Genomic DNA, 15,413 nt, shown 5'->3' with positions numbered 1-15,413 from the left:
CAAAATTAAAACAAAAACAACATCAACAATAAAACCCAAAATAGCTATGAAATGTAAAAAAAATCTTGAGTTTACTTACAAAGATAAATATAGAAACTTTCTGAATACCACCAGAAAACACTTTATGGAAACAGAGACCTCACATCTACCAAATTAGCAAAATTGATAAAAAAAAAAAAAGGAAAATGTAAGTATTGGAAGAGGTGGAAGCAGGTACATTAATGTACTGTTGGTGGAGCTGTGAATTGATCTAGTCACTCTGAAAATAATTTGGAATTCCTCCCTCAAAGTTATTAAATTCTACATATCACTTGACTATGTTATGCCACTAGTAAATCTAGGTCCTAAAGAGATCAAAGAAAAGAGAAAAAGAAAATACAAATATGTACAAAAATACTTATAGCTACTCTTTGTGTAGGCAAAGAACTGGAACCTAAGTGTGTGCATATCAAATGGGAAATGGCTTAAAAAGTTACGGTACATAATTGTAACAGAGTATTATTGTACTGCAAGAAATGATTGATGGAATGATTCCAAAGAAACCTGTTAAAACTTGTACTGAACTGATGCAGAATGGAGTGAACAGGACAGGACAATAATCTGTATCACTACTGTTACCACATTTCAAAAATGAAAAACTTTGAAAGATTTAGATCAATGTAGCTGACCAACCATGACTGTAGAGAACCACTGATGAAGCATGGTATTCAACTCCTGACAGAGATGAAATGTAGGAGACAAACGTTTTGGACATGACTAATGTGAAAATTTGTTTTGCTTCACCATACATATTTGTTACAATATGTTTTTCTTTCCTTCTTTCCTTCTCTTTTCAATAGAGGAAGGAGGGAAAAAGAAAAAAAAATGCATCAAGTGAAAAGGAATTTAAAAAGAACAGATAAAGTCAAGATGTTTATTGTTTCTAGTATTACAAAGTCGAGCTCTATAAGACAAAAGAAAACTAAGGAAGGAACACAAGCAAAGTGGAGGCAAAACTACTGCTATCTACAGATAGCCCGATAGTCTATAGAGAGAAACCCAGAAATTCAAAGAAAATTAATAAACAATTAATAGCGTCGACGCAATAGGAAAATACAATGGATAGAAATAAGGGAAAATGGAAAGGTATTCATTAGACATTTGGGTAGTATCAATATAATGAAATAACATGACTGTAAATTAATTTACAAATTTAGTGTTATGCAATTGAATGATTAAAGGACTACTTTATAGACAGATAAAAAATGAAATAATTTGGAGCAACAACTTGTCTAGAATCTCAAGGAAATAATGAAAAAAATGAAGGGGAGTTAGTTATAATAGATTTTAACTATATCAACAAAATAATAATCTTCAAATTTTGCGGCAAATAGTTAAAATTCAGAAATGTAGATGATGGAAATAGATTAGACAAATAGGACCTAGAAGTGACTAAAAACAGAAGCTGAGGATTTGAGAAACCAAAGAACACATACTTCCTTAATTAGAACTACTAAAAAGAATGGATTGTTAATGATGGGTAATAAGAGATCAAACAAGATGAACAAACAATCCTTGAAAGCAAACATGCAAATGATCAACAATTACATAAAAATGCTACAGATCACCGTAATAAGAGAAATGCAAATAAAAATCTGAAGGTTTCATGCCATACCTAGAAAGACAGCAAAGATTGTATAAGTGGAGGAGAATATGAGAAAATAGAGTAAGTAAGGTACATAGGTGGAGGTGTGAATAGGTTCAAATATTTAGAAAAACAATGGATATTTATGTGAGGAACAGTCCACACCACTGATCCCTCTACTGGGCATATGTTTCTAAGCAAGTTAATTTCAGAAAAAATGGCCTCATATATAACAAACTAATTTTTTTTAATAGCAGAACAAAATTGGTGCATACTGATAGAGGAATAGCTGAATAAATCATGTCACATTGAGCATAATGGACTATTACTTTGCTTTAAGAGATAAATATGAACAATTCACAAATTATGAGATAAATTGTTCATAGTTGGGCTATGCTCATATAATAAAAAATGAACATAATTCCCCAGTTAATTTATGGATTTAATGAAATACAAGGAGTTACTGCACAGAAATACACAAGATAAAGAAAAAAAGGTCTAGAATCTCAAGAGAAAGTAAAAAAAGTAGACTGAAAGAACATTTCCAGACCTCAAATAATACTATAAACTGGTAACATTAAAGTTATTTGATACTTGTTAAAAAATAGAAAAATAATCAGTGGATAAACTCAAGAACATAAACTATTTGGGAAAGACTACTTATTTATCAAGAAAGATTGGGAAAATCAGTGAAGATTTTTTAAGGAGGTGGAAAATGTGGGCATGTTTTGAGAACAACAAGGAAGTAGCCAGTAAACAGGTAAAGACTAAAGACAGGTCAAAGAGTGGGGATGACAGAGTAATCAATCTGCTAGAGAAGATAGGATAGAATAAGGTCCAGGATACATGTAGAGGGGCTATAGAAATGATAGGACCAGATCTATTCATAAAGATAATTCTTGTAGCAATGTGAAGGGTCAATTTGTGGAAGTGAAATGATGTGTTTTGAGGTTATATCTCCTAGGAAGGTGGTAATGAGAGACTGCTATACTATGGTGGTGGCAATGGAAAGAGAAAGAGATGGATTTGAGAGATATTATGAAGGTAAAAACTAACAAGAACTAGCAACACTTACCAATGATGTAATCATAGGCAAGTCATTTCGCCTCTGAGTTTCAATTCTTTTCTGCAAAATGGGCATAAATTGTACTCTGTACCCGACAGGGCTATTGTGGATAAAGTACTTTGAAAACCAGATAAATATGTGGTATAGTTACTGTGTTTCCCCAATAATAAGACACTGTCTTATTAATTTTTTGGACAGAAAACCACCAGAGGGCTTATTTTCAGGGGAGGGCTTATTTTAATGAACATTGACAGCAATTTTAATAAACAGGTAAATGTGAACAAAAAAATGTACCTTTATTCAATAATGAATTCAATAAAGAACAGGATGACGCGCTCACTGCTGCAGCTCTGATTGGATGCAGCTAGGAGTGCGGCGTGCGTTTCACGGGGGGCGGGGGACGGTGCATACAGAGGGTACCGTAATGTAGCGTGTAGCGCAGGGGATCACCTTCACTACAGTAGCAATCTCAATAGGGCTTATTTTCGGGGGAGGGCTTATTTTAGAGGAATCTTACACAGTAAGGGGAGGGCTTATTTTCGGGATAGGTCTTATTATCGGGGAAACACGGTATTACTGATTGTATGTGATAGCTGAGGGAGAAAAAGGAGAGACAAGGATCATCTTTAGATTTTAAAGATGACGGTCTGCATAAATGGGGGCAGCACTAATAGAAAAAGGGAAACCTGGTGTTTAGAATGAAAAAATAATATAGGTCAGTTTCAGAAATACTGAATCTGAGGTGTCAGCTGGATTTTCAAGCAGAAATGTCTTTTAGGAGGTTGAAGATCATAGGATCAAAGTTCTGGAGCTGTGAGATACTACATGTGAGAAAAGTAAGAACTATTGAGGTTAAGTGACTTGCACAATGTCAGCCTGGTAGTAAGAGCTAGGTGAAATTTGAACCCAGATTCTCTAACCTGAGGCAGTGTTCTTTTCCCTGTATTACTCTGCTTCCAAATGTTAGAATGCTGGTCTGAACCTCAGGATATGAATCAAAACTAGAAATACAGAATTATGGGAATCATGTGTATATGGTAAGGAATTGAAGTTATAGGGGAAAACAGTATTGCCAAAGGAGAGTAAGGGAGAGCAACAATTGCCTGAAGAAGGCCCAGAAATATTTCCAAGAAAGCTTGGGAAACAAGGGGAGGGTACAGTTTCTAAAGGTAACAGAAAGAGATTATCCAAATGCTACAAAGGGACTAACATGGGTTAGGACAGAAAAAAATGCAAATGATCTTGGTCATTAGGAAGTTTTGGTGATCTTTGAGAAGAATTTCAAAGAGGAGTGGTGAAGATGAAAGCCATATTACATAGGGTTAAAGAAAGTTTAGGCAATGAGGGAGTGGAGGCATTGGAAAACTGTTTAAAATAGTTTAGCCACGAAGTAAAAGCTACAGATGTGATTTTATGGCTGAGGGAAGATTCTTTTAGGATTTGGTAAACCTAAGCATATCTGGAGGAAGATTATGTGAGAACCAGTTGAATGGAGAAGGCTGAAGAAGTAGGAGAAACAAAGAGAGTTGTTATAGCAAGATCCTGGAAGAGATAGAAAGGAGGGCACAACTCGATGGCTAAGTCATAGTGAAGAGTACATAGGAATACACTTCAATCATTAGGCTTAACCATTTGATTATGATTAAACAAAAAAAATGCATGTCTATATATAATATGTACATATATATATATATATATATATAGTTATATACACTTTATAAAATGAAATGGTCTGAAAAATAAGCAGTATTTTTCTCCTTTTGTAACATGTATCACTCCTTCTAGAGGAAGCTTACTATGACTTGTTTACTTTTCTGTTCCTTAATCTCATCCTAATACCCGGAAGGTGCAATTATATCATCTCCATAAAGTCTGACACTTCATTCTGGTGTGGAAACAACCCTGGTATGAGTCCTAAATGTTTTTCCAGGGGAGTTCAACTCTTTCAGGTTCTGTTAGAAAAGTTACGAGTATGATCTTGGCCTATTATCCGTTTTCCAGGGCTAATTTAGGTAAATGTAAAGGCTCAATACCTAAGTGATATGTTCTTTGGCAGTAGCACCCTAGGAAGCCAAGAAGAATATAAAACAATCCTCAATCTCCTTTTGTTTCTGCATTAATGGTGGCAGAGAGAAAAAGAAGTAGGAGATACTCAAAAACCACAGTTTTTAGACTATGAGCATCAATGGAATTGTTTGCAGTCTAAGTATGAGATCCCTGTCCAATGACTAAGGAGTAGATAGATTCTCTAACTTGAGACTTCCATGTAAACCAAATATTTGGTCTTTCTCCTTTATTACTGAACTTCTTTCCAAGAGTTTTAGATCTGGAGAAAGAGAACTATGTCAATTTCAATATTCTTGCCATACAGGAAGCCAGAAGACAAAAGGATTTTAAGACTAAATGGAAAAATAGCTTAGAGTTTCTCCCTGTAGAAGTAATTAATGGGGTTAGCAGAGTGCATTTTATCCCACTGCTGAGTTCTTCTCAAGGCCTCCATTTTGGGGTAGGGCCCAGGCCAGCCAGCCTCCTGGCTCTGCTTCTTAAGTATCCAGACTTTTCTACCATGCCACATTCACAGTTATCACCCTCTGTCTGGAATCTCCCTAGAATGGAACAATCATTCTATTCTGAGTCTTCCTCACCCTAGAATATCCCTCCTCTATGCCAGTCATCTTCTCCTATCGATGAATTCCTATCCAGGCCTCCATTTTAGGAAGAAACTCAGGCTAACTAAACTTCATTTCCCTCCTGGCTCTGGTTCTCACTTTCTGGACTTTGATGTCATCTCATTCTCTCCATGACTCCACTCCCTTCCTTCCTCTACCTCCTACCTCACTTTTCATTCCTTTTTATGTTTTGTCCCCTCCCCCACTAAGACCATAAGGTCCCCGGGGGCAAAACTGTCTTTTTTGTATGTGTCTGTGTCCCCAGCACACAGCATAGTGGCAATGTTTAATAAATGTTTATTAAACAACCAACATCATTTCATGGGACATCTGCATCTTGTACTATGGGCTAATAAGAAGCATTTACAAAAGGAACACCATGAAAAACAGATTCTGTGCCAACAGCTATTGAAGAGGATAATGAGGTAGAGAAATTCTATGAAGAATTCAGCATGATACTCCATATTAAATCACTTATATTTTTACCCAAAGTGTTTTCAATTCAAAGGTTAATTAGATTCAGAGATCCAAAAATCTTGGAAAGTAGTTCAGTAATAAAGGAGAAAGACCAAACATTCGGTTTACATGGAAGTCTCATGCCTATGTAGCATGATTTTTTACTGTGAAAAATGAGTCAGGAGGTAATATACAGAATGCAAAATAACAAAAATTAAATTGATTGTATTTTGTCAGGCAGAAAATTAATAGTTATTCAAATTATTCCTGAACAGCTGTCTGTATAATCAAACCACCAATTCAATCAAGAAAAGATCAGAGTTAACAAAACCAAAAGAATAAAATTTTTTAAAAAGGGGAAAAAAAAATCACATGAAATGAAAATGATTCCAGTTTAACCTATTTAAACAAATTGCTAGAGACATGGAACCAAGATGGTGAAATGGTTAAAAAGCAGTCCAGCTGAGCTGCCATCCACAAAACTAAGCCCAAAAGATCTACAAAATGTACCAGACCAAATCCTGATGGGGAAATCCAGAAAAAGTTAAGAGTCTTTGTCTAGTCCAAGCTGGTATGTGGGGTATAGGGAGGTCTATGAACACCGAGGACGGGGTTGGGCCAGGAGCATACCACATGAGGAGCAGCACAGGGAGTAGTCTCCAAATCTGTACCACCAGACCCATGTCAAGGACAAGTGAAAGTTGGCAGTTTTGTTGTCCCATCACCTACTACTTCTGGCCACAGACAGAGGGTGGACTAAGAAGGTGACCTATGCACAGAGGTGGAATTTTGTGATAGACAGGACATAGTCACTATACTGGTATATCTAGAAAGGACAGGCTCAGATCCCAGGAGCAAAGCATGTTCTTAGTTCTGGCATCTAACTGAGCCCACAAAGGAGTAACAAAGGGGACCAAAGGGAAGCCTATGAATTTGCCACTCTGAGCCAACAGTTTTCCAGCTGTCTGAATGGGGCTGAGTCCAGCAGTAGTCTACTGATGTTAATTTCCAAACTCAGGAAAGGAACTTGCTGAGAGGCAGCAATCAGATCTGGTCCCTAATTAGATCAGTTTGGGACTATTGAGACCTTACAAGTACCCAGACTATCCCTGAGAACCTGCAAGAACACAATACTCAATACCCCAGAAAGCAGCATCAGGATCAGTCCACAACTTCCCTCCAAAATGGTACATAGCCCATCCCAAACATCAAGCTTGAAGTGAGGAAGGAGTCTGAAAGACTGAGCAGTCAAAAATGAATCCTACCATAAAGAGCTGTTATAGTGGCAGGGAAGCTCAAGACACAAACCCAAAGAAAGAAAGTAATTCTAAAATATTAATAAACAAAGCCTCAGAATAAAAACACAGTTTGGTCAAAAATTCAACTAGAATTCCTAGAAGAGATGAATCAAGATGTAAAAAAAATTGTAAATTAAATGGAAGCACTGGAAAAGAAATAACAGCTATGGAAGAAAGAACTGGAAAATAGTAGCCCATGGAAGATCTCACTGTGAATTACCTGACCTGGACTCTCTGCTTTCACCACAGTCACAAACACATTTGGAAAGAATATGCCTCCCTTATTATATGTGCTGCCTGATATTTATTATTTGAGGGTCACTGAATAGGGTTCTTTCTATTGTCAGATCCTCCAAGGAATTCTGAGTTATCTTGATGTATATAATAAAGACATCTTATTGTAGAAGAGCCTATAAAGCAGTATTTTATTCTGACCAATAGTCTCAGACCTTAGTCTAGACTATCAACTATTGACTCATATGTCTACTGTCTCATTTCTCCAAAATGTTTTTTTTTTTAAAGCAATCGGGGTTAAGTAACTTGCTCAAGGTTACATGGCCAGTTATTTCTGGGTGTGGTGCTGAGTATCTGAGACTGGATTTGATCCAGGTCATCCCGACACTGGAGCCAGTGCTCTTACTAGCTGAGCCACCTGGCCGCCCCTAAGCAATTGGGGTTAAGTAACTTGCTCAAGGTTACACGGCCAGGTGTTTCTGGGTGGGTGCTAAGTGTCTGAGCCCAGGATTTGATCTCCAGGTCTTCTCAACACTGGAGCCGGTGCTCTTAACTCACTGTGCTACCTGGCCGCCCCTCCAAAATGTTTTTTGAGAATATCTTTACATACATCTAGGGTTTCCTTGATGAAAATATGAGTAATAAAGAATAATGGCATAGTAGAAAGTACACTGGATTTGGAGTCAGAGGACCTCAAATCTTATTTCTGCTACTTACTATCTGCGTAACTTTGGGCAAAGCCCTCAATTGCTTCATCTGTAAAAGAAGAAGGATGGACTAGATGATTTCTAAGGTTCTTTCTGTTCTAAATTTTTGATTCCATGATATTCTATGGCAAACACATAGTTACAATTATGAAACTGACTGAAAATGATAGAGAATATAAGACTCACTATGCTTACTGTTTATTGTATGTTAACTGTTATTATTATTTTTATTTTAAAAAACATTGATTTGGCAAAGCAAAATACCATCTTAACAGCTCTTCTCTACCAAGGTGACATATACATATTAAAATCAAACAAGATCCCTTAAAAGACATAACAAATGGAACTTTAATCAATGATCCTGATTACTTATACCAAATAAAAGACGAAAGGACACACATGCTTGCCAAAGGTATCTACTCCAGAGTTCAAACCAAAAAAGGATTTTCTATTGTTGTGTGGATTCTGCAGATGTTCCTGTCTATTGATGCCACTGCTGAATGCATCAACCTGTCTGTAAAACCTACTAAATGGCATCCATAATTACTCAAAAATTTTGCTGATCTGTACAAGGAAAAATGTATGTTGGTAAAGAATTCTTATTGCTCAGACATTTAACTGAATGGAAAGACCAAAGAGCAATCTGTCAGAAGAATGTGTGTGTGTGTGTATGTATGAATATATCTGTATATGCATGTGTAAATATGTGTGTATGCATATACACATCCACACACATACAAACATACATCCATATGAAAGAGAGACAAAGAGCTATGTTGGAATTAAACTGAAGAAAAAATAAGCTGGATTGCTGCTGAGAAAAAGTGCAGTGCTCTTAATGCCACCATAACTTCTCTGTGAAATAAATGACCATCTTTGTATCAGCAATATTTTTCCAGTGTTACTGTATGGCTATGAGTCATGGAATACTACATATTCTTAAGAGCTGATCAACTAAAAGAGAACAGAGAAACACATGATTAGCCTAAATAAACTACAAAACATTTCAAATATGGAATCATGTAAAAAAGGTAAGAGTTGTCAGAGAAATATAGACTGGGAAAAAATGTAAGCCTATCATATGTGAGATCAAGGGGTAATCAATCGATATATCCTTAAAATAGTGCCCATTCAACATTGAAAGAATGAGAAGAAGGCCCAAAACACTGGGGTCACCCTCAGTGGCAGATACATGGAAGGTTATGGACAAGAACCACACTGCATGAGCAGGTGTAGATGAGCTGTGATATATACCACCAAAGTAAAGGGCTACACTTATTAGATATCAGCTCAGAGTTTCATTATAAATTCCCTTTCAGGGGTGGCTAGGTGGCACAGTGCATAGAGCACCGGTTCTGGATTCAAGAGGACCTGAGTTCAAATCCAGCCTCAGACACTTAACACTCACTAGCTGTGGGATCTTGGACAAGTCACTTAACCCCAATTACCCTTCCTTCCCTCTACAAAGATAAATAAATAAATTCCCTTTAGGCTACCCTTCTTTTTAAGCAATTGTTTCTCTAGACTGACATACTCACTTCATCCCTGCTCCATGTTCTCCGCCTTGTAATTGTTAAGTGTTCTGGATTCTCTGTTAGTTGAGGCCTGGAATCACTAGGCTTATTGTTCCCTTCTGGTGGTTTAGAATGAACTAATGGAGGGATTTTTCGGAAGTTGAGGCTTTCATCAAACACACGATCGACCAACTAAAAGGACAGAGAGAAGGACAGATGTGAGGAAACCATAATTTTTAGTAAATTAATTGGTAGTAACACTATGATTTTTATGATTAGACTGATTTTTTCCTTAATAATAGAAGTATGAGATCTCCAATAATCCCACTATTCTGTTTTATGTGTACTTTAACATGCATTTACTTTTACGTGATAGAATTACAGTTCTTTTCAGAATATATGGATTCTGATTTTGAAATATTCAAAATATATGTACATATATATGTGTATATCTCTCTATAGAGAGGTATTTATATTTTTATATATATATATAAATAAAATGTTATCCTCCCATGGATATGATTGCCCCCATGTGGAAAACAGATGGTAGATAAAATAAAGGTTGAGTTATATACATAGACAATGAGTTAATTTTACTCACATTGCTTTACCAGCGTAAAATAAGTTAATTTCTTTTTTCTCCCCAAAATGGTGCTGCCAATTCTCTTCATAAGATATATTAAATTGCAAGTTCCAATTGACAAAAGGAAAATTAAAGAATAATCTACAAAACAGGTATTTTAGTCTTTACTAGTAATACCTATAATTTTACAGAAAAGATATACCTAGCTAAAATGAGATACTGCCATCTACAGTATAAATTTTACACAAACTACACAATAACTCAGATTCTGACAAAAACAAAACGGAAAAAAGGTATTATTAAATGGAATGTGATTAGTTTTACGGGGATTGAGAAACTATATTTATGTTATTAGGTGAAATTTAGTTATGCACTTAAGAAAATAATATTTGCTCATTCACAATGCACCAGAAAAATTATGTATGTCTTGCCACCAATAATAGCTTTTATTTTCTACAAAAATAATAATTTCATTCTCAATACATTATTATAGGTGACTAATATGGTAACAAAACAATACAAAAAATGAAACAAACATTATTTGCCATATAGTTAGGGACAAGACAACAACAACAAAAATCAACACTAAAAACAAGACTATAAAAAGTAGCATAAAAAAGGCAATAGGAGAAAAAATAGCAGTATTTTATTTACTGTATTTAAATCTGTCAAAATTATTTGCCATTTTAAACTATAATTTAACAAAGCATTTCATAAAGCTGAGGAAGTGGAAAAGGATAAATTATGGTCTGAGGCAAATCTAAATTAAGTCTGAACCTACAAACTTAGAAAAGTAGCATTTATTTTTGTTTCCTTTTTTTTTTAGTATTAATAATAAGGGATTTCTTGATTATCTCTTTATAACATACTTTCTTATCTATAGGACATGTGTAGAGGTCAACTCTATGCTTTTAAAAAATCTCAACTTCAAATATTTTCAGACGCATCCATTTTCAGATGCTTTTTTATGTTCACTTTTACATGAATCATGGACAAGTAACTAACAGTTAATGAACAAGATGCATGTTCTAAGAGATAATACCTTCTAAAGTTTTAGAGTCATCATGGATCCGACATCAGCCTTCACTAGTTGTGTTAAGAAATGTAAAAGGAATATGTTAAGGCAAAGGAGGAAAATGCAGAGGTTCATGCACACGAGGAGGGAAGGCATAGCTGAAACAAACTCTGCAAAAAGCTAAAAGCAAAAGAAATCAAGAAAAGGAAGAACCTTATGCATCTCTCCATGAAGATCTCCTACCTCTTCTCTAGTGTCTATGGCAGAACCAGGGGTGGTGGCGGCAGTGCTTACTGTGGTACTAGGGGCAGTGCCCGATGAAGTTACGGAGTCGATCTCTCCTGCTACATCATTGATTTCTCGAGCAATGAGAGCCAGATCTTGGCTGATCCTGGTAATGATTTCAAAAAAAGCAGTTTAATCTTTCTAAAAAAATAAAATTAGAAAAATTCATAGAAAAAATTACATAAGAGAAACCAAATTAAGTAAGTTTCTAGGCCAATACTTTAGGTTCTTTGGAAATGTTAAATGTTTTGTTACAAAGTCTTGACTTTAAGTCATGAAATTACATTTTCTAAAAATGGAATTCAAAATTTTTCTACAAGATACCACATTGAAAATATATTTTAAGCTCACAGAAATAGTGATAATCAAGTGATTTTGTAAACCATAATAACAATTTAGAAGGTCTAAAATATTCTATCCCATAAATAGTTCTCAAAAACACATTCCTATTTTAAAAGTTGGATATAGAACAGATGAATTTTAATAGCCACATATAATTAGTGATAGATTAAAGTCATTTTTCCATGAAGAAAAATAAGTTATCTATAGTTGTGTTTAGAGAGAACAGAGGAATAAACTCCTTCATACATTCCAGGTTTTTTTCAGAGAAGTTAACTGGAACCTAAAGACACTGTCCTAAAGTGACTATAAATCTTGACAGTCAATAATACTGTGGAAGAAAAAAAAAAGCTACAGAGGTGATAAAGCAAATATCAATCTAGGAAATTTATTGTAATATGAATCATGATAGACAAGAGCTTCTTTACCAATTGATAAATGGATATTTTTTCATTCTCATTTTCTGTTCATTTAGTTTAGATGAATATGCCATGTAAATGTCAGGTACTCAAATGTTCATTACATTAAACTAAACTAAAATAGCAAAAAATCACATGACTAAAATAATATGAAACAAAATATTTTTTTAAACTTTCAAGTGACTTAAGTGTAAAAATTTCAAGCATTAAGAAAATTTTGCTGTTATAACTATATACTTTATGCATTATTTCACCTAAAATTTGGTAAACTGACCAAGAATAGTTTGTGGTGTTACCACTTTTACATCAACATTCACTTATTTTTTAAACTCTCAAAATAAGGTTTCTGGTCCTATTAAATGACTGAAAACTTTCTCCTAAGGGTTACCTGTACCTTTCTAATTGCCTGAACTAATGATTAATTATCATCTCCCTAGACCTCTATCTAGTACTTAAATCAGTTCCTCATCCTCAGTCTCTTCTCCACTGACTTGCATGACACTGTGTTCTTGTTTTCTCTCTATGCCTGTGATGACTCCATCTCTTTCTGATGTTTAAATACGAACCTCTCCTAAGATTCTACTCTCAATTTTTGCTTCTTCTTGCCTCTCTGTACATTCCAGATAAATTAAGTTCCCAGAAAAAGCCCAGAAGCTTCTAACAGAAAAATACCTCAACCATGTGCCCAACAGAACAATGAACATGTGACCAAAAGAGAAATTCCCATAACAGATTACTAGCTAGCATACTGCATATCAGGCAGAAACTACATGTCATGTGAAGTCAGAGGGCAGTGGATCAGGTCTAATAGGAACAGCAATATAACACTGTTATAAGACATCAGGGGCTCTGTAGTATCAAAGACAGATGTCCCTAGATACATGTTTCCTAGCCACATATGATGTGTATGTCTATGTATGCCCACCTGTGTTCCCTAGGAATGGTCACTTCCCTTCAATGGTTTGTATATTTGTGGTGGAGTGTCCTCTAGGTTTATGGGAAGAATATTCTATTCCTACCTTTGTTACTATAATATTGAATTTAAAAACCTACTTCTATCCTCTAGATGACCAGTAGAAGTCAATACATTAGTGGGAATTCATATGTTAAAGATGAAGATCTATAGAGTACCTTAAAACTAGAGTAACTTTTCTGGGGGTACTATGTGTTACATATACAAAGAAAAATTTTATTTTTTTCTATTGTTTACTTTGCCTAGAACATATCACATATAATAAAACAGGGGTTCTTAGCCTTTTTTGTGTCACAGATCCCTTACAGTCTGGTGTATGAAATAAAATGCACAGGATTAAAAAGAAAATTAATTATATTGAAAAAGTTATCAAAATTTTTTTAAAGTTCAGACTTCAGGTTAATAATACCTATAATTATATTTAATAGCCATTAATGACAAAAAAACTATTAACACTCAAATATACTTCAATTCCATATGAAAAAATCAAGAATTTATGGAAAGTGTAAATTAGGAAAGTAATTTGGAACTGGATAATTATTGATGCCATATAATTTTCCTACTTTAACAAGTTTTTTTAGCTAATTTTTTTTATATTCTTGTACCGCCAATTTCCTGAAGTAAAACAGTTAAGTGGATAAAAGCTAATTTTCATGAGATCAGCAAGAGGTAAGCATCAGTTTATCTAAAATCTTATTTTCCCCTTCTGATGTTTCTGATGCAGAATTTTGTAAAACAATTCTTATGACTCTAATGAAGGCAATATAAATTAAAACTTAAAAACTAAAGATACAGGAGGGGCTAAGGGAAAACAGGCACATTACATGCACTGTTGAATGATGAGGCATTGCAAACTGATTGGTCTAGCGATTCTGGAAAGTAAAAGTTAAAAGTTAAAGTAAAGTAAGTTACTAAATTGTACAGACGCTTTGACTAGTATTATTACTGCTAGGTTCATATCTCAGAGACCAAAGGAGGAGAAAAAAAACACCCATATGTACATGAATATTTATAGCAGCTCTCTTTGTAGTAGCAAATAGCTGGAAATGAAGGGGGCACCCATCAATTGGAGAATGTTTGAATGAATTAAGTTATATGAATGTAATGGAATATTACTATGCTATAAGAAATTATGAAGGGGGTACTTTTGGATAAAACTGTTAAGATTTTAAAAAACTGGTAAAGACAGAATTGAGCGGAACCAGGAAAACAATTTATATAACAAGAACACTGGAGAGATCAACAACTCTGAAAGACTAAAGAGATCTCATCAACATAATGACCAACCACAACTTCATACTGCCCATAATCAAACATGCCCCTGTGGCTTAAAAAGAAGTGACAATAGAACTTGTAAGAATTTTTATTGTAATGTAAAGGATATTAAAAGGATATGGATGAAGCAAAATGTCTTTTAAAATATATTTTATATAGTAACAGTACTTTATATTAACCATATAAGTAAAACAACTATTTTATAGCCTGATGCTTAAAAAAAATAAAAGTTTAAATTATCTTTAATATTCCATACTTTAACCAAGTGACACCACTGTTTATATTGTAACCCACTGACACCGTGTCCTACCAACATTAAGTCCAATTTAGAAAGCTTCTAATATGGATCTGATTCTCCTCTATCCCATTGCCACAACCTTAATTAAAACCCAGGAAAAGCAACTAACATTTAGAGCTTTGCTTTAAGGTTTGAAAAGTAGTCAATAAACGTCTTCCAGTTTAAGTCTTATAACAACGCTACCGTAAATACTACAGTAACAGAGAGTACTGCTATCCCTATTTCACAGAGACAGGAAACTAAATTTTTAGACATTCAAAGATTCTCTCATAGTGATATAGAACTACTCCAGCATTTTATACATTTACCCCATAGAGCTTCTTTACTATGATATTCTCCTTGATATCTCTTTCCTCCCTTCAATCTATATAGAATTCTGACTCCAGACAAATTTACCTCAAATTACCTATATTCTTCAGGCCCTGCTCTCATTCAAAAGCCTTGGACAGCTTCCTAGTTCTAAGAGTATCAAGACTAAATACTTCTCCCTGACTCTCAAAGTCATCTCTATAATCTGACTATTCATATGAATGAACTATCCAAGATAAAATTTCTCCTCTAATTAATGCCATCTTTTTATTGATCTACAACTCTACCTCCCAGCCTTGGATAACGTTCTCTGAAACTAGAATAATTTTGTTTTGTTTTGTTTTGCTTT

At 34.7% G+C, this 15,413-nt stretch overlaps 1 protein-coding gene across 6 annotated transcripts in view; it reads right to left on the bottom strand.

Moving 5' to 3' along the window:
* Positions 1–15,413, bottom strand: part of CEP170 (centrosomal protein 170) — a 153,922-nt gene that overhangs the window by 14,183 nt on the left and 124,326 nt on the right. For 4 of the 6 annotated variants that reach the window (XM_069064468.1, XM_069064472.1, XM_069064473.1 and 1 more), the window contains 2 exons: positions 11,380–11,557; positions 9,593–9,760 (listed from right to left, as the gene is read on the bottom strand). In XM_069064468.1, the coding sequence (XP_068920569.1) occupies positions 9,593–9,760; positions 11,380–11,557 (346 nt within the window). The remainder of the gene's footprint in view (positions 1–9,592; positions 9,761–11,379; positions 11,558–15,413) is intronic. The other 2 variants (XM_069064470.1, XM_069064471.1) reach the window with 2 other exon arrangements.

This window comes from Petaurus breviceps, unplaced genomic scaffold (genome assembly GCF_028583685.1).
Source record: "Petaurus breviceps papuanus isolate PSGF00001 unplaced genomic scaffold, PetGlider_PUasm1.0 90633, whole genome shotgun sequence".
Taxonomy (NCBI): Eukaryota; Metazoa; Chordata; class Mammalia; order Diprotodontia; family Petauridae; genus Petaurus; species Petaurus breviceps.
The sequence above is the reverse complement of the archived record's forward strand: the minus strand, read 5'-3'. Positions and strand labels throughout refer to the sequence as shown.